The sequence below is a fragment of the Dreissena polymorpha genome, chromosome 1 (genome assembly GCF_020536995.1).
Source record: "Dreissena polymorpha isolate Duluth1 chromosome 1, UMN_Dpol_1.0, whole genome shotgun sequence".
Lineage (NCBI taxonomy): Eukaryota > Metazoa > Mollusca > Bivalvia > Myida > Dreissenidae > Dreissena > Dreissena polymorpha.
In genome coordinates, this window is record NC_068355.1 from 116,104,802 (window position 1) to 116,123,684 (window position 18,883).

Genomic DNA, 18,883 nt, shown 5'->3' on the forward strand with positions numbered 1-18,883 from the left:
TATGCCACTCTTCAAAGAAAGTGTATATTGTTTTGGAGGATGTCGGTCGGTCTGACTGTCGGTAGACCAGTCTGTCGGTCGGTAGACCAGTTCGTACGAGTATTGTACGATGTATACATGAAATGCGGTTGTATGTGTATACAATAAACAATTTCATTTGAATGACTCGTAACTTTAAAAAAAAACGAACACCAATGATCGTATGCCAATACGTGCCAGTACTTAAGCTTACCTTTCACATCTTTCACAACGTTGCACATTTTGTTATCAGCCGTTACTTTAAATAGCATTGCTTTTAATCATTTGAGACTTCATTCAGAACAAGAGTTAGACCAGTTACGGCAAACGCGTGTGATGCCCAAGAATGTTTGCATTTTCAGTGAGTGGAGTTGGTTTTGCAATGGTACAGAGCGGAGCATCCAGAGTGGAAAATGCAGCCTTCCCGTTCATTAACAACCTGCTTACAATGGGTAAATGTATTATTCGCTTATAGGTGTTTAATATATGCGCAAACAATGAAATAATTATGACTTTACGTCCGTCCGATAGTCACTTCAATAGAGATGACGATTTCGAATACTGTATTGACATTTTGCTATTTACAAGAGGTGCAATGCCACATCTTTTTTATTGGTATTCCGAAATACTTTCAACCGATATATCGCATAATTACTTAAATTGCCCATTGCTTTACTTTAACCTGGAAGTAGGTTATTTTTAGTAATTTTTATGCTCAGAAATTGTATTTTACTCGATTTGACAATGTTGAGCTTTAAGCAGCAACACTTCAACATCAATTTGTTACTGGCTTAAAATCATAATTTGGATGGATCTGCTGTTTATTTTTATTTTTTTGGCTTTAATTGAAGTGATATTATCTTACTACGTTATAATGTACTTAGTATTTGATCGATTTTTTGCTCAACACTAGATATACTTTTAAGTGTAAAACTATTGTTTTTCACAAATGTTCAGTACACTAGTGGATATATAAAGAGTTAAAGGGGCCTTTTCACGTTTGGGTAAACTGACAAAATTGAAAAATGTTGTTTCTGATTCTCAAATTTTCGTTCGAGTTATGATATTTGTGAGGAAACAGTAATAATGAACATTTACCATGCTCTAAAATAGCCTTAATATGCACCTTTATACGATTTTAAAACCTGAAAATTATAAAGCGTTGCAACGCGAAACAAATTAATAATTTGGAGAGTTCTGTTGTTGTCGTTATATTTTGTGAAACTACGAAGATTGCTTATATATAGTATTAAATACATCTAACATTGTATCTGGAAGGATGGCCGAGTGGTCTAAGTAGAAGACTTTTTACTCCAGGACTCCAGAGGTCAGTGGTTCGAGCCATGTGAGGGTTACTTTTTAGCTCATCTATTTTTTGAAAAAAATAAATGAGTTATTGTCATCTACTTGGCGTCGGTGTCGGCGTCGGCGTCCGGTTAAGTTTTGCGTTTAGGTCCACTTTTCTCATAAAGTATCAATGCTATTGCATTCAAACTTGGTACACTTACTTACTATCATGAGGGGACTGGGCAGGCAAAGTTAGATAACTCTGGCTTGCATTTTGACAGAATTATGTGCCCTTTTTATACTTAGAAAATTGAATTTTTTGTTAAGTTTTGTGTTTAGGTCCATTTTATTCCTTAAGTATCAAAGCTATTGCTTTCATACTTGCAACACTTACTAACTATCATAAGGGGACTGTGCAGGTAAAGTTATGTATCTCTGACTGGCATTTTGACAGAATTATGTGCCCTTTTTATACTTAGAAAATTGAAAATTTGGTTAAGTTTTGTGTTTAGGTCCACTTTTTTCCTAAAGTATCAAAGCTATTGCTTTCATACTTGCAGCACTTACTAACTATCGTAAGGGGACTGTGCAGGCAAAGTTATGTAACTCTGACTGGCATTTTGACAGTGTTATGTGCCCTTTATACTTGAAAATTTGGTTAAGTTTTGTGTTTTGGTCCACTTTACCCCTAAAGTATTATAGATATTGCTTTCATACTTTGAACACTCGCAAACTATCATAAGGGGACAGTAAAAGACAAGTTGCATAACTCTGGTTGTCATTTTTACGGAATTATGGCCCTTTTTTGACTTAGAAACTTTGAATATATGGTTACATTTTGTGTTTAGATCCACTTTACTTATTAAGTATCAAGGCTATTGCTTTTAAACTTCAAATACTTTCATGCAATCATGAGGGTACTGTACCTGGCAAGTTGTATTTTACCTTGACCTTTGAATGACCTTGACCCTCAAGGTCAAATTATTAAATTTTGCTAAAATTGCCATAACTTCTTTATTTATGATTCGATTCGATTGATACTTTGACAAAACAACTTTTACCTGACATACCACAATAGACTCCACCCAAACCATCCCCCACGCCCCCTTCCCCGAATCCCCCCTGAATCCCCCCCATTATTTTTTTAATTAAAGATCATCTAATAAATGACGACCACACCCTCACACTATACCCTCCACCCTCACCCCCCAAAAATAATGTTTATGCCCCCGGTAGGGTGGCATATAGCAGTTGAACTGTCCGTCAGTATGTCAGTCAATCCGTCCGTCCGTCCGAAAAAAAACTTTAATATTGGCCATAACTTTTTCACTTTTGAAGATAGCAACTTGATATTTGGCATGCATGTGTATCTTATGGAGCTGCACATTATGAGTGGTGAAAGGTCAAGGACATCCTTCAAGGTCAAATGTCAAATTTATGGTGTCTGTCCGTCCGAAAACTTTAACATTGGCCATAACATTTTTTATATTGAAGATAACAACTTGATATTTGGCATGCATGTGTATCTCATGGAGCTGAACATTTTGAGTGGTGAAAGGTGAAGGTGTAGGTCATCCTTTAAGGTCAAATGTCAAATATATGGCGTCTGTCCGTCCGAAAACTTTAACATTGGCCATAACTTTTTTAATATTGAAGATAGCAACTTGATATTTGGCATGCATGTGTATCTCATGAAGCTGCACATTTTGAGTTGTGGAAGTTCAAGGTCAAGGTCATCCTTCAAGGTTTAACAAATAAATAAATTCAAAGCGGCGTTTTCATGAAGCTGCACATTGTGAGTGGTGGAAGTTCAAGGTCAAGGTCATCCTTCAAGGTCAAGATCATCCTTTAAGGTCAAAGGTAAAAAAATAATGATTTCAAAGCGGCGTTCTCATGAAGCTGCACATTTTGAGTGGTGGAAGTTCAAGGTCAAGGTCATTCTTCAAGGTCGAGGTCATCCTTCAAGGTCAAACGTAAAAAAAAATAATTTCAAAGCAGCGTTATCATGAAGCTGCACATTTTGAGTAGTGAAAGTTTAAGGTCATCCTTCAAGGTCGAGGTCATCCTTCAAGGTCAACGATAAAAAATTTCAAAGCGGCGTTCTTATGAAGCTGCACATTTTGAGTGGTGGAAGTTCAAGGTCAAGGTCATCCTTCAAGGTCAAGGTCATCCTTCAAGGTCAAATATAAAAAATTAATAAAAAATTTCAAAGCGGCGTTCTCATGAAGCTACACATTTTGAGTAGTGAAAGTTTAAGGTCAAGGTCATCCTTCAAGGTCGAGGTCATCCTTCAAGGTCAAAGGTAAAAAAATATATAAAAATTCAAAGCGGCGTTATCATGAAGCTGCACATTTTGAGTGGTTGAAGTTCAAGGTCAAGGTCATCCTTCAAGGTAAAAAAAAAATCAAAAAAAATCAAAGCGGCGTTCTCATGAAGCTGCACATTTTGAGTGATGAAAGTTCAAGGTCAAGGTCATCCTTCAAGGTCAAGGTCATCCTTCAAGGTCAACGATAAAAATTTTCAAAGCGGCGTTCTTATGAAGCTGCACATTTTGAGTGGTGGAAGTTCAAGGTCAAGGTCATCCTTCAAGGTCAAGGTCATCCTTCAAGGTCAAATATAAAAAATTAATAAAAAATTTCAAAGCGGCGTTCTCATGAAGCTGCACATTTTGAGTGGTGGAAGTTCAAGGTCAAGGTAATTCTTCAAGGACAAGGTCATCCGTCAAGGTCAAGGGTAAAAAAATAAAATACATTTCAAAGCGGCGTTATCATGAAGCTGCACATTTTGAGTGGTGGATGTTCAAGGTCAAGGTCATCCTTCAAGGTCAAGGTCATCCTTCAAGGTCAAAGGTAAAAAAAAACTTTTTTTTTTCAAAGCGGCGCAATTGGGGGCATTGTGTTTCTGACAAACACATCTCTTGTTTTTTTCAAACATGGTTAAAAAACACAAAGATTGATTTTTATTATTTTATTTTTTAAATACCGTCCAACCATCCCACCCAAGAATCCACCCCCCAAACAATTTTTTTTGTTATCGCATTTTTTGTGCATTTTTGGAAGATAATGTAATAAATGACCACACCCCCACACTATACACACCTCTCCACTTCACCCCTCCCTCCTTTGTGATTGAAATTGAGACAGGTCCCTACACATTTAAAAAGAAAAATAGATGAGCGGTCTGCACCCGCAAGGCGGTGCTCTTGTATCAATATAAAGCATTTAATGAATTACTTCAAAGCCTGCCAAAATCTGTGAAAAGGCCCCTTTAAATGATGTTAAGCAAAGATGTATAAATCCAAATTATATAGCGAACATCGCGACCGTGGAATAGTTTGATTGTTTGCTGTTTTGCAATTGTTGAGTCATGACAAAATTGTCTATAAATAATTACAAAGACAATTTGCTGAAATGCATTTCTTTTAAATGTGCAAGACAATGACGATTATAAATTAAGAATTTACGTAAAAATAGTTCAGTATAAAATGACTAATTCAACAATCTTTTTGTTAATTATGTTTGTGTAACGATGTTAGAAGCACCTAAATTTATAAATGATTTAGAAGCATTTTAGTTTTCATAGATTTTTATATAAATTTAGGTTATGTGAATTGAAATACTTATACGATATTATATTCCATCGACAAATTTCTTCTCAGAAGCAATCATTCCTGCAATGTATTAAAAAGTGATTTATAAAGTGTATATTCACTTCTTTTAATAATGACTCATTTTGAAAATGAATGAAATCTTACTCTTTCACAAGCAATTAAAAAGTATAGTAATATAGAAAAGAAGCTTTCGTCTCATGAAGATTTGCCAAATTTAATTTAACGAAATACCAACCATTCGGATGCAAACCAATATAGTAATGCACTAAACGAAAATATAAGTTCCCAGCAAATTGACTTCTTTGAAAACCGTGTGAATGGCATGCGCAGAAACACCCAGTTAATTATGAAAGTCCAGTTCATTTTTCGTTGTGCCCATATAGTTGTATCATTGATATTCCAAAAATGTAATACCAATGTTAGGCTTATTGAAATAACATTAACTGTCATAAGTATGTCACTTTTAAGTGACAATTTCTTGTTTTGTCGCTTAACATGCAATACAATAGACTGGATATTAATATAATGAAATACATCATTCAATGCGTTTCAAACGATTTAATTATCCGCTGTTGTCTGTTTTTTGAAACTTTTTTAGCGGACCTTGATCTGTTAAAAAAATCGATAATTTAAAACGTTAACGCTGCAATTGGTTAATAATTTCTAGAAGTGACAGTTGCTAAACTTAATAATATTTTAGTATTTATCGTATTGTACGTTGTTCATTTTGCACGATGGAATATTCATCATATTGTTAGTAGTTCATTATGTACAGTGAAGTATTTATCATATTGTTGGTAGTTCATTATGTACAGTGAAGTATTTATCATATTGTTGGTAGTTCATAATACACGGTTAAGAATTGCAGTTGCAGATCTTTTTATGTTAAGTCATGTATTACCCTTATATGAAAATTACAATGATAATTTTTTTCAGAAAGAAATAGTCCATTAGATAAATTCCATTTTCTGTCTACTTCATGGTTAAAGAGAGTATGCACGATTTTTATATGTGTTAAATAGTAATATATTGATAAAAATATGTTACAATAACACAAAATAAGCAAGAACAATTATACATTGAAATGAAATTCATAAAATGCAGCAAAGACAAAATAGCGCCCCGAGCCGATTGTGACGAAGATATTTCGTACATATTTTCCTACAATAACCGAAGCATTCGTCTTTTTATCAGGATCGGAGTTAGTATTCGTGTGTCGTATGAATTGATATTGTTGCAGGAAATTAAAATGATCTGTAAAACTAAATTTAGATTCACATCGTACATGCATGATATACATGCTGGCGAATTCGAATGTACCGACATTTTCGATTTCAGAATTAAAAATCTTGCTTATTTCGCATTTTTCGACAAATGTTCGTTTTTACTTTTATTTAAATTTATATTGAAATATACGTATATTAAGTTGTTTACACATTTTAGGTCAATTCATAAATATTTGACAAAATCGTGCATACTCTCTTTAAGCGTATCATTAATTACTTATAAAATGTCAATTATATCAGCTAATATATTACTCATTGTTTACAGTTTAGGGGGAAAAGAAACCGATGCATTGTGAGTAGCTAAAACAAAATGTTGTATTTTCAGCCCTTTCTTCCATGTCGGTCTGGAGTGTTGGTTACGCCATAGCGATGTCCGAAGGCAGCTCTGTGATCGGGTTTGGCCAATGGTTCAGTCATGAATTCGAGACCCAATTCTCCTCGCACTGGCTCGTGCAAATATGTATATGTACGACAACGGCCCACATCGTCACTGCCGGTGGACTGGAGAGGTGTCCGCTACACGTTTACTGCATGCTAGTTCCGGCTATTTCAGGTAAATATCGTTGGTAACAGAATAAAAGAGAACTGTTTATATTGACTTTCATATTTTATATATTCAATTTAAAAGTGTTGCAAAAAAAAATTAACGTTAGCGTAAACTTATCAAATGCATACAACTCTAAAGACTGTCACAACACCCATCAAAGCATGTGACATTACTTTCATGATCACGTGATGTTCCATATGAAAGCAGCTTTTTGCATGATTCTACCAAGCAAACGATCGAAACCATGCTCAAAATGCTGACATAATGTAATTCAGGTTTTGGATGTAGCCTGGCCATAAGATGGGTGTGGAACTCTGACGGCTGGAACCAACTGTACTGCCCATTCGGAGGCGTCGCTTACAGGGTATGCCGTTGACATGAAGAGAACATTGTTGTTCTTTATTTTTAAATTACTGCCATTTATATGAAAATGACACTTTTGTTCTATTTAGACAATATAATTAACGAGTGCGTTAAGATAAATAAATTGATGTCGATCGAAACATACAACGAAACATTATTTAAAAAAAAAAGAAAAAAAGCAGCAAACAAATGAAAATGGCATACTTGACTTTTGTGACGTGTTCTACATAGGATATGTGCATGCATTGCATACGAGTTCTAACAAATGAAAGCAAACGTCAATAAATTTGAAATTTTTATGCAAAAAAAACCCACAGTTTATTAAACTAAATATATCTTAACACAGAAAAACATGTATATCTTAAAACATGAACAAACACAAAATATGTGTCCGTTCCGCTCAAGTTACCATTATATCATACCAATTTGTACGAGAATAAGTAAAGACATGGTGTACTGACAGACCGATTGATCGACCATCCGACCGGCCGACCGAGGGACATGTGCAAAGCAAGCATAATTCTACTGCACGGACTATGGATTTAAAATTCACTGGTTTTCAATATTGACCCGTTTTCAATATTTTTTCCTATATATTGAACTCTGGTCATATTATGCCGTTGTTTTCATATTTGACAAACATTGACGTACATATTATCTTGCTAGTAGGATTACGGAGGAAGTGGCGTCATACACGTTGTTGGCGGGGCATCTGCATTAGTGCTCACCTACGTCATCGGTCCGCGATATTCTCGTATCCGGCGGAGAGATGCAGGAATCTTGTACACTGATCTGGCTGGACACTCAATTCCGGTAAGGAAGTTGACGTGCATAATATAAGTAACAACGTATTAGTTAAACATTTTTCTAAATTGCTAATGGGCTAAATGACAATAACAAGATTTTTTTCCCTCAATACAATGTCTGGCATAAGGTATGATTGAAAAATGTCATCTGAAATATCAGGGTATAATACCTTCGGCGGATAACGACATTTTTGCTGATTTCGCTTATGTTTGATACAAGCCTTTGTCTGTTAATGTTATTTATAGAGATTGTTCATTTCTTTCAAATAGAAAATCTGGTCGTACCGTTCTAATAATGTTCATAAAGTGTTATTGTCCTTAGATTTATTATGACATTTCTTATGAAGTTTTTTTTTTACAATACCTCAGCAACTAGTAACAAGAATGGTTTAAACTGTATTGGCAACTACCCAATATTCGGGCATGAACATATCTCCAGAGTTTTCCAGTATTGTTTTTATCTATTTATCATTAATTAACAATTAACCATACTTGATTGCTTCCATACTCACCCAGCCATGTAAACAGCGCATTATTGTGGAGCATGCGACAGCTTCACTTATTCATGCAGTGAAAAAAATAATTCACGGCTTTACTTATTTGTTGTTTTAGCTAGAAATGTTGGGATGGTACCTGACCTTCATCTGCCTTCTTTGCTGCAACTGTATGCGCGTCACTGTCACGTGCATCTCGTGTCAGACAATCGCGCAGGTTATCTCACGTGCTGTCATCAATAGCCTTATTGCGTCAGCTACAACGGCACTGTTCATTGTGATAATAACGCACATTATAACTACTTTAGTGGTAAGTTGTATCGCTCTTTTTTTTGTAATACATTTGATATTCTTGAAAACTAATACTCCAGTATGTTCAAATTGGGATTAAGGACAACGTCTAAGATTTCACGTCCAATGAATGTTTTCTGGGATACAGAAATGTGCACGTCTACCATGTGTGCATCTACCAACTGTTATTAATAATACACACTAATCTAATTGGTTAAACCTTAATAAAACGAATGTTTTCAGGGCAGACACAAGTTTCACTACCTGCCGTCAAGAGTGCTGGCAAACGGCGCCATATGCGGATTGGTAATTCCTTCTGTGTTGTTTTCGAACATTATTTTTAATGAAACCAATTGCTATATAAACGAAAAATACCTACTAACACTAGGCCCAGATATCGACAAAACCATAACACATTCTAAAAAATAAATTAGACACGAACAGATGAGTAAAGCCATATTCACAATTAGAAAACGAAATTTAAATGACCATTACGAACCTCAAATATTTGAGGGAAAATGTAATGTCAAAATATACAATTTGTTAATGGGCGATGAGATAAGGAAGTATTATTAAAAACTGTTATTTTGAAATATTTAAAACATGGCATCTTTTCGGAAATTCAATGTTCATACCTCAGGCAGCTGTAGCGGCAGGCTGCAATGTTTACGCGCACTGGGCGGCTTTCGTCGTAGGCGTGACGTCATCATTCGGGTACCTGTTCTGGAGCGAACTTCTTCACTTACTTAACGTAGATGACCCAGTTGGCGCTATAGCTGGTAAAAACTCTTGTCAGGTGTTAAAAACCGTATCAGTCATATTTGGTGTCTTTAGCCATATAAACCCATATTACCAAAGATTGCATTTTTAGCATAAAATGCAGGGTTTTTTTAAGTTTAAATATTATGAGCTTGTAACAATTTATTTATTTATCATTTTTAACAATATTATTATTATAGCATAAAAAACCTGCAGTTGGCTGGCGTTTTGGCGGGATTTTATTTGGGTGTTCATCTGGGGACAATGTTTGTCTGCATAATATCTAAGCAAACCAGCCAGATCGACTAAAGCACTGAAATATCCACACTGTCAATAATTTAAAATTAGTTTAAATAAACATCAAACTTGTTCACAGTATTTGTGACAATGGCCAAATAATCTCGAGCTAGTTTTATATCCCAACATTTCTGAATAGTGGCCCTTTAATTAATTAAAAAAATGCTTGTCGGCTCTGTTAGTCAAATAGTTATGACCTCACATATGTTTTCTGTTTCCAGTAAGCTTTATTAGTTTTACAACTATATGTGTAATTGTTCGAACAGTTTTGTCATCGGTTGATTATTTACTTCGAAAAACATTTCTCTATAATGAAGCACATGCCAGTATCTTGTTCAACGTGCGATTCGTATTGATGAATGTCATCAGACGTGCATTTTCAATGTGGAAGTCTAAATGTATGGTGTCGACGATCTTATATTTAGATAACTATCTCATAACTCTCTAGTTATTATATAAGCATGCTTATTATCTGAAATAATGCACGTTGTCCTATTTTCGCGAGAAAGCACGGTATAATGTTCTTAGCAATACATATTTACCATCGTTTGTGTGTTGCAGTCCACTTTGGCGGAGGCCTATGGGGAGTGGTATGCGTACAGATATTTGCAGAAGGCTCTGGGCTCCTTTTTGCAGACAGTTCTAGTCAGGCGGGACTGGTGAGTTCATTATCTGGCTCTATGTGACCTCCTAATGGACATCCGAAACAGACCAAATATAACTGTCAAGGCATCTGTAAAATGTTTGATTTAAATACATATGTGTACAAACTGTTCACTCATAAATAGCCCAGTTACGGACGCTGAACGGTTATGCTTAAATCGATGGTGCTTATAATAGAAGCTCAGTTTTTTTATTTGAAATCTGTTCATGTTATGTTTAATGGTATTGCGAATTCATTTAAAATTTAAATGTGTATGTTTTTAATCCGCGTCGTGCTAAAACCTCTAAAATCAAAGTGCTGCCACATACAACTTTGAAACTTCATATGTAGATGCACCATGATGAGTTCTACACGCCACACCCATTTTGGGGTCACTAGGTCAAAGGTCAAGGTCACTTCTGACAAGCTTTCATTTATTCAAAACTGCACCCACAGCCGAGTGTAGGCACCCGTTATGCGGTGCTCTTGTTAGGCTTTATAACTATTACGTTCGACGTTTCTTTTAAAATGTGGTTTCATTATTATTATTATAATTTTATTATATTATTATTATTATTCAAAATCGTCTACATGAATTTAAAAAAATGCTTAGTACATTTATTTTCCTTTACATACATGACAACTTAAGGCAATCGTCTGAAACATACCACAGAAACGTTATACATACGATGCGCACTTATCATAGTCTTCCATCGAAAGCGAATGATAGGTACTATAGGTACTATATAGCTTATGAAGAGTTTACCTTATGTAATATATAGATGATATCTTTTGGATTTGGTGGGATATTGAATTTAATTTACGAGTGATCATATAAAATGATATTTTCACGAGTTGAGCAGCCACGAGTGAAAATATATTTTGTCTATGATCGCCAGTGAATTAAAATCGATATTTTACCAAATCCAACACCCTTTTTATGCCCCCGGTTGGGTGGCATATAGCATTTGAACTGTCTGTCAGTCCGTCCGTCAGTCCGTCCGAAAACTTTAACATTGGCCATAACTTTTGCAATATTGAAGATAGCAACTTGATATTTGGCATCCGTGTGTATCTCATGGAGCTGCACATTTTGAGTGGTGAAAGGTCAAGGTCATCCTTCAAGGTCAAAATTAAAAAAAATAATCCAAGGGAAGTAATAAGCTTTAAAAGGGAGATAATTTCTAAACCTGCCAAATGATATATTGAAATTTTATTTCAAAGCGGCGCAATATGGGGCATTGTGTTTCTGACAAACACATCCATTGTTCATATATACGCAGTTGAAAAAATTGACATCACATTAATAATATTAAATTTATACCTATTTTCATTAGCTTTACATTGAAAGCCACAAAAATATCAATCATTCAACCTGACATTTATATATTTTTAGTATGTTTAATGATAACTTCACTTTGTTAAAAGTAAAATTACTTTGCTGTTGATATTTAAACTGTCTGACTTTGCACACATTTGATATATACATTTGACAATTATTCTTCTTATGTGTAAGGATTCCACCCTATGTCTCATTTGACGTTCTGCAATATGAAGTTAAACATACAAGAGAAAAGAAAATATTGAAAATTTATATAATCACTGTACACAATGTGCTTATAAAAACTTCTCAGGTATTTAAAGTAAATACACTAAGTACATGTGATTTAAAATGTATGTTATGTAATTTCATTCATTTTTGGTCCCAATTATTTAGTCTCTCCTTATTAAGAAATCATTGTGTTTTGTTGTTTTTTTGTTTAAGTTTTGGGGACAAGTGCCAATCTCAAAATTCACAATTGAGGGTTTAAAAAAAAAAAGTTTTTAAGCCAATAACAACCATCATTTCACTGCCTTTCCCGATTCTGTAGTATTATTGCAAGCAAAAATACCCACACATTTTCCTAATATTAGTAGAAACAACGCTATTTTTCCCCAATTCAAATCCAAAGGTGGCCCGGTCCCATTCACAAATTAAGGAACAAAGTACTGCTTGTACATTTCTCAATGCTTAATAACCCCTATAACATTTCATGAATTCCTTCCATCCTCCTTGTCGCCAGTCATTCAATTGCTACAACTCTCTATCTATCTGCTAATTATTATGTAAATATTAGTCTTAAATAGGGAGACATAGCATTATCTAATTAGTTTATTCATGCTTGAAGCTAATTTATTAACACGTTTGGTTACCAGAGGATTTTCGTGCTTATGGTTCATAATTTTCTTTTGTCCATCCCAACATAAAGTTACAGGGAGCCGAAGATATTTTCTATTTTACTTTGATACAGATCTCAGTGCAAAATCAATTTTCATCATCTCTCTTCAATATAATATTGGAAAGGAAAATATTTTGAAACAGAATGAGACGCTTGTGTAACTAATATGTGTCGTGTTCTGAGAAAAATGGGCTTAATGCATGTGCGTAAAGTGTCGTACCAGATTAGCCTGTGCAGTCCGCACAGGCTAATCAGGGACGACACTCTCCGCTTTTATGGTATTTTTAGTTTCAAGGAAGTCCCTCCTTACCGAAAATCAAGTTTAGGCGGAAAGTGTCGTCCCTGATTAGCCTGTGCGGACTGGCTAATCTGGGACGACACTTTACGCACATGTATTATGCCCAGTTTTATCAGAACAAGACATATATGCTCGTTTAAATCGCCATCAAGGGATGGGTTAACAAATAACAAGAGTCATATAAAACAGGTTTTGTTTGTATGACGGTTTTTCAAGTAACAGTTTTTTGGACTTATTCTTTCATAAAAAAATGGGTACGTTATGATTTTATTTTCTAGTTTATTATATCTGGCTCTGTTGTTGAAAGGCAAATATTTTGCCGATTGCTAATAAACTGAAACTGAAACTTGTTGAAAATTCTTTTGAAACTGGGTATTAATCATATAATACGATTGACGATTCTGTAGCTCTTTATAAAGACTGTTTGCTTTAGTTGCGACATTGGAAGGGAAATATTGGTTTAATATTTTCCTTCATTTATCTGAATGACATATTTTTTATCGTGGTATGTCAATAATATTTTTGATTCATAGACAAAACTCAATGCAGAACTTCAAATAGTAAATGTCTATTCTAAACGAATATTTGCTATATTATCAATATTTGCTGATTTTGTGTATACACCTAAGATATCATTCATAATGCATCAAAGATTCATCTCTTCAAATAACTCTTTAAGAACAATTATGATGTATAAATTCTAAAAAATCTATTCGAAGTTTGTGTAAACATTATCTGTTAATGCCTATTATGTACTAATTTGTTTCTATGGCACAGTGTATTGCCTTTTTATGCCCCGGATCGTAAGATCGGGGGCATATTGTTTTTGGCCTGTCTGTCTGTCATTCATTCATTGTTTGTGTCCCAAAACCTTTACCTTTGTTAAAGTTTGTTCATAACTTTTTGAATATTGAAGATAGCAACTTGATATTTAGCATGCATGTGTATCTCATAAAGCTGCACATTTGAGTGGTGAGAGATCAAGGTCAATGTCATCCTTCAAGGTCAAAAGTCAAAAAATCCAAGGGAAGTAATAAGCTTTAACAGGGAGATAATATCTAAACCTGCCAAATGATAATATTGAAATTTTATTTCAAAGCGGCGCAATAGGGGGCATTGTGTTTCTGAAAACACATTTCTTGTTTTTCTCTTCATGTACAAAACTATTTAAGATATGATTTTATTGAGGATTATGTATACATGAAAGGCTCACGTCTGAATAATAATTAAACATGAATTTTCCATTAACTTAATTTTGTAAGGAAATGTGTTAACATTTAAACAATTTTAACACACCCATTTTGAATACTGGTACAAATCGAGAATTTGCTTATGCTACATTTATCTTGAAAACAAAAAAAAGCGGCACAAGAAATGGTAAACATATGTTTTAAATAGTTGAAATCTTTACACATGTTACAGGGCGCTACCGCTTGTTAAAACACATAGTTTAACAAGCCATATTTCTTGAAGCATCACATTGTACCTTGTTTTAACAAGACATTGCTAAATAGTGATGTTTGTTCCATGCTGGGAAAACCGACCTTAAAGCATGTGTGCAAAGTGTCATCCCAGATTAACCTGTGAAGTCTGCACAGCCTAATCAGGGACGACACTTTCGCTTCATGTTTATGCCCCCGGATCGAATGATTTGTATTTCACGAACTCAGCTCTTGTTATTTTATTCTTACAAATGATTATTTTTGTATTTTCTTTGTATTTGTTTGCCATTCCGGACAATATGGGCGCCCCGAAATGTTATTACATGTATGTTTAAGGGAATCTTATCCGTATGTTTCTATAAACATTCAATGCAGAGAAGTCGCCCTTGGTAACATTGGGGGTACAATGGGGGAAACAGAAATCTAAACATAGTTCCCGTCAAACAATGAAAAGTATCGATAATTTTCACTGTTATTTTTTACTTATATTTTTCACTGATTGAAACAGTGAGATATCAGTGTTAATTCACTTATATATCTAAAAAAAAACATCAGCATAAAATCTATGGCATAACTAACACACGTGCTGATGCCAACGTGTGTGAACACTGTACCTTGAAGGCTCTCCTGTGGAACGTATTGACTGCGCTGCTACTTGCAGTTGGTTCGGGGATATTGACCATTCTGGTGTTGCAAGCGCCCAGGATTCTACACACCATTCCTCTCGCATACCGCCAAGAGTTACAAGGTACTAAGTATGTAGATGTTATAAGGGTAGAAAGAGGTCTTAATAAATTATTTGTCAAATCCTAAAGGCAGGACTAACGATATGTTATTAGCATAGACTAACGACTCAATATTAGAACAAAGGCATACGAAGGCGTATTAGAATCACGACATTTAATCATTGAATTTGTTATTCTTAATCAAACAAGTCATGGTATATATGGGATCTGAAACTGTTTTGTTAAAGGTACAACTGTATATAATTAGTAACACAATGGGGTCTTAACGTGAATCAATAAATCATATAGCTTATATTTAACTATTTTCATAACTTGGTCCAAGTTTCGGCGTTTGTTACTGTTTAAATTTGTACAGTTTAATAAAAGTTAATAACGTATTATATTTTAAAATGCTGAAAACTAATGTCGTAGGTTAAAATGTTTTGTATTCAATGACTGCAGGTTTGGATCAGTTGTCTCTAAAACAACATGCGTACCCAGACGGCAGCAAAGATACCCCGTTTAAAACGGAAGTCATTGAAGGTAAAAGTGTTTGATTATCATTTCGAATCGATATTTACATCGAACAGAAATACATGTATGACATTTTCTTAATATGCATATGGCCAACATCATAAGTGTACATACTTGAAACATAGTCTGAGAATTTTAATGACGCTACTTGGTTTGTCTTTTAGGTATTATCCTAAATAAAATAAAATTCAATTTCATAGATAGCGAATGCTTTGTCAACGTGACTTCTGGTTCGCCGCAGTCTCCAACGATGTCTGTAACGTCACCGACGTCATTCGCGTTGTTTAAATCACCAAACAGGTCCAAACTACCTGGGAATATTGGTAAGACTTATAATATAACTTCAGAACATTGCAACACATTGACAAAATGCGCTTAGACTGTTACCTAATTGCAGAATAGGACGAATTAATGCGTTTTATTGAACACCTCCTGAGCAAAAGGGCACAGCGATGTTTAAACTTGGTTTTTATAGTAATCATTAAATTTGCCCTTTACAACAAATACAGTAACAGATTTATAAACTATATGCCCTTTTGCAGATTTATTCGCACCTTTTCACAGCGTGAGTGCTACAGACGTAAGGTCGCTGCTTCGCTCACCTGGGGTGAAATCCCTGCCTTCATTTTGCCGCTCTCCGGGTTACCTTGACCGAAGGGTGTGGTTCTACAGCGACCAAACCTTGGTCCAAAACCAGGTGGCCCCTGGTTCTCCTGTCATAGACTATCCACAAGATGGAGACCCATGTGAGGACAGTGAATTTTGATAATTTTGTGGTTGCGCTCGGAATAATACATTCTGTCCTGACATCTGACATACATTGCATCGTTTCGTTTTTGGAGGAATGCATTGAGTTTAAGCATATAATTCATTTTAAGTGATTTTAATTGATTAAGACAATTTTCATTATTACTTCAAATAGTTACCATTAAGACGACAGTGTATATCGATATATACGTTCAACAGATAATGAAGTTTTAACATACACATTTAGACAATATGTGTTATTAAAAGTTTGCAACCTCAGTGGAATTCATCTCAATGTTATCTTAAATGTTACTACTTCTACTACTACTTTACTACTACTCTTCTACTACTACTTCTTCTACTACTATTTAAGTGTTAATAATTATTCATTTGCTTTCTACTACTATGTTAGTGTTGACAATTATTCATTTGCTTGAATGTGCTAAAGTTGCGTTCATTTTTTATACGTAATTATGGTTAATGAAAGAGCAAATGGACACGCTTTGACCGTCATTCCATATTATGAATTATTTTCAATACTAATGCTTACTGGGAGCACTGTTATCTCATACATTCTGAACATCATTTTTATCCACGTTTGATGTCGGAACAAGAAAGTCATGTCAATAGATGCAGCTTTTACGACTTGAAAAAAAATGTTTCTTAACAGTTGCTTTTATACGGATCAAACAATCCCGATTATAGCAGCATACGCTTATACTATATTTGAGTACATTTTGCATGTATAGTAAATGTTATATCGTTGTATTTGACAGTGTTTTATGCACGATGTTATTTAAATATTATACAGGCTACAATAGCTCTTCTTCTCAATAACAAAATACATGTCATACAGTTGTATAAAGTATGTCATGCCTAAAAGTTTATTACAAACTCTGTGTGCGTGTGATAGATTTTACTTATCTGTGAAAAATATTTTTTGTTCATGATTAAAAAAAATACATTCGAGTTTCTGATTTGATCAATATTAAACTATTAACTGATTTGATTGCACTGTGATAAGAATCAACCTTACAATGCTTGTTTGTAGAGTTATGTATCGAAAAAAACACACGAAAGCAGCATCGTTCAACAGGATGCATCTAGTTTTAATCAACTGATATATAAGTTTTCACGTCAGTATATATTGTTGTCGAACCATACATCTGGACGTTGTACCACGCCGATTGCTTGCTGAGGCCGTTTAACAGGCGTTATGCAAATAAAGAATTCATTTAGTCTTTACTTAAATTGTTGCCCATAGGATAATACGGCATCGCTAACTTGAACAGACACATCTATGTGTCGGAAAAAGAAATGCAGTTTCATAACACTGAAGCCTTATTTTCGTTTAAACGATTCTCACTTGATACGATTACGGGTAACATTCCGTTCTGACGTTTACGAATATAACTAAACGCGTTTATATATATATAAATATAAATAAATAAATAAATAAATAAATAAATAATATATATATATATATATATAATTATGTAGTCAACCACAGCATGGGTCGCCATTTTGAAAACGATCGATTGTTTGGCAGCCTTTAGCTCATTATTTGATGAAACGTCTTGTACTACAATTTCGTTAGGAAATAGTTCCCGGAACAAGTCTGACTGCATCCAGTTAAATGTTTTATCGTTTTAGAAAATGTGTTTAATTTATGGATGCGATGGATCTTTCGCGTTTGATTACATAGTAAGCCGGTAAAATATCGATTAAGTATATTAACTATGTTGTGGTGTCTAATTTATCTAGGAAAACTGTTGTTATCAACTATTTATAGAGCAATGCCTTAGCGTCTTGTACGTGCCAAAGTTATTGAGGTGCAATATTTTATTAAATGAATTTAGACATGTTTTTATGGCTGCAAGAACATATGAATATTTTACCTGAAACCCCCTTTTTAATTATATCTTACTTTTACCTGTGAAAATAAGCATACTTTTATTTTGCGAAACACAATAAAATCTAGTGTTTTGTGACAATTCATATCGTTCATATCACATCACTAATTTATACGGTTGAAATCTTATCTTCACGATACAGATGCTACATTCAAAAGACACATTGCGCTAGAAAATGGTTATCAATGAACTTTACTTGCTTATTATGTTTTCGAAAACGTAAGTTACATGTAAGTGTTTAATACTGTTGTACCTTTGCCTCTAATAAATTTGTTAAGGCTAACGCATATTTTTTTTACTAAGTATTCAATGTCTTTTATGTATTCTACGATGATTACTTACGTGTTATTATATATATATATATATATATATATATATATATATATTTATTTATTTGAGACGTACTTAAGTTCATTGTCTGAGTGCAACGGATGTAATTTATATATCAAAGCACAACAACCGTCTTAGGATGTATTCCTTATTCCGTAACATAACGTTAAACTAAGGTTTGATGCGAATTCTTTAAAAAGATTCATTGATTAATCATTTTGTCCACGTTTGATGAATAAACAAGAAATTCATTTTTATAACCCGATCCAAAACT

At 34.2% G+C, this 18,883-nt stretch overlaps 1 protein-coding gene across 1 annotated transcript in view; it reads left to right on the top strand.

The window, feature by feature from the left end:
- Positions 1-18,883, top strand: part of LOC127846082 (ammonium transporter 2-like) — a 44,521-nt gene that overhangs the window by 10,213 nt on the left and 15,425 nt on the right. The window contains exons 4-15 of the mRNA XM_052377263.1: positions 381-470; positions 6,527-6,754; positions 7,024-7,112; positions 7,781-7,924; positions 8,530-8,721; positions 8,946-9,008; positions 9,343-9,481; positions 10,320-10,417; positions 14,982-15,108; positions 15,548-15,628; positions 15,820-15,942; positions 16,162-16,365. Coding sequence (XP_052233223.1) covers positions 381-470; positions 6,527-6,754; positions 7,024-7,112; positions 7,781-7,924; positions 8,530-8,721; positions 8,946-9,008; positions 9,343-9,481; positions 10,320-10,417; positions 14,982-15,108; positions 15,548-15,628; positions 15,820-15,942; positions 16,162-16,365 — 1,578 coding nt within the window. The remainder of the gene's footprint in view (positions 1-380; positions 471-6,526; positions 6,755-7,023; positions 7,113-7,780; positions 7,925-8,529; positions 8,722-8,945; positions 9,009-9,342; positions 9,482-10,319; positions 10,418-14,981; positions 15,109-15,547; positions 15,629-15,819; positions 15,943-16,161; positions 16,366-18,883) is intronic.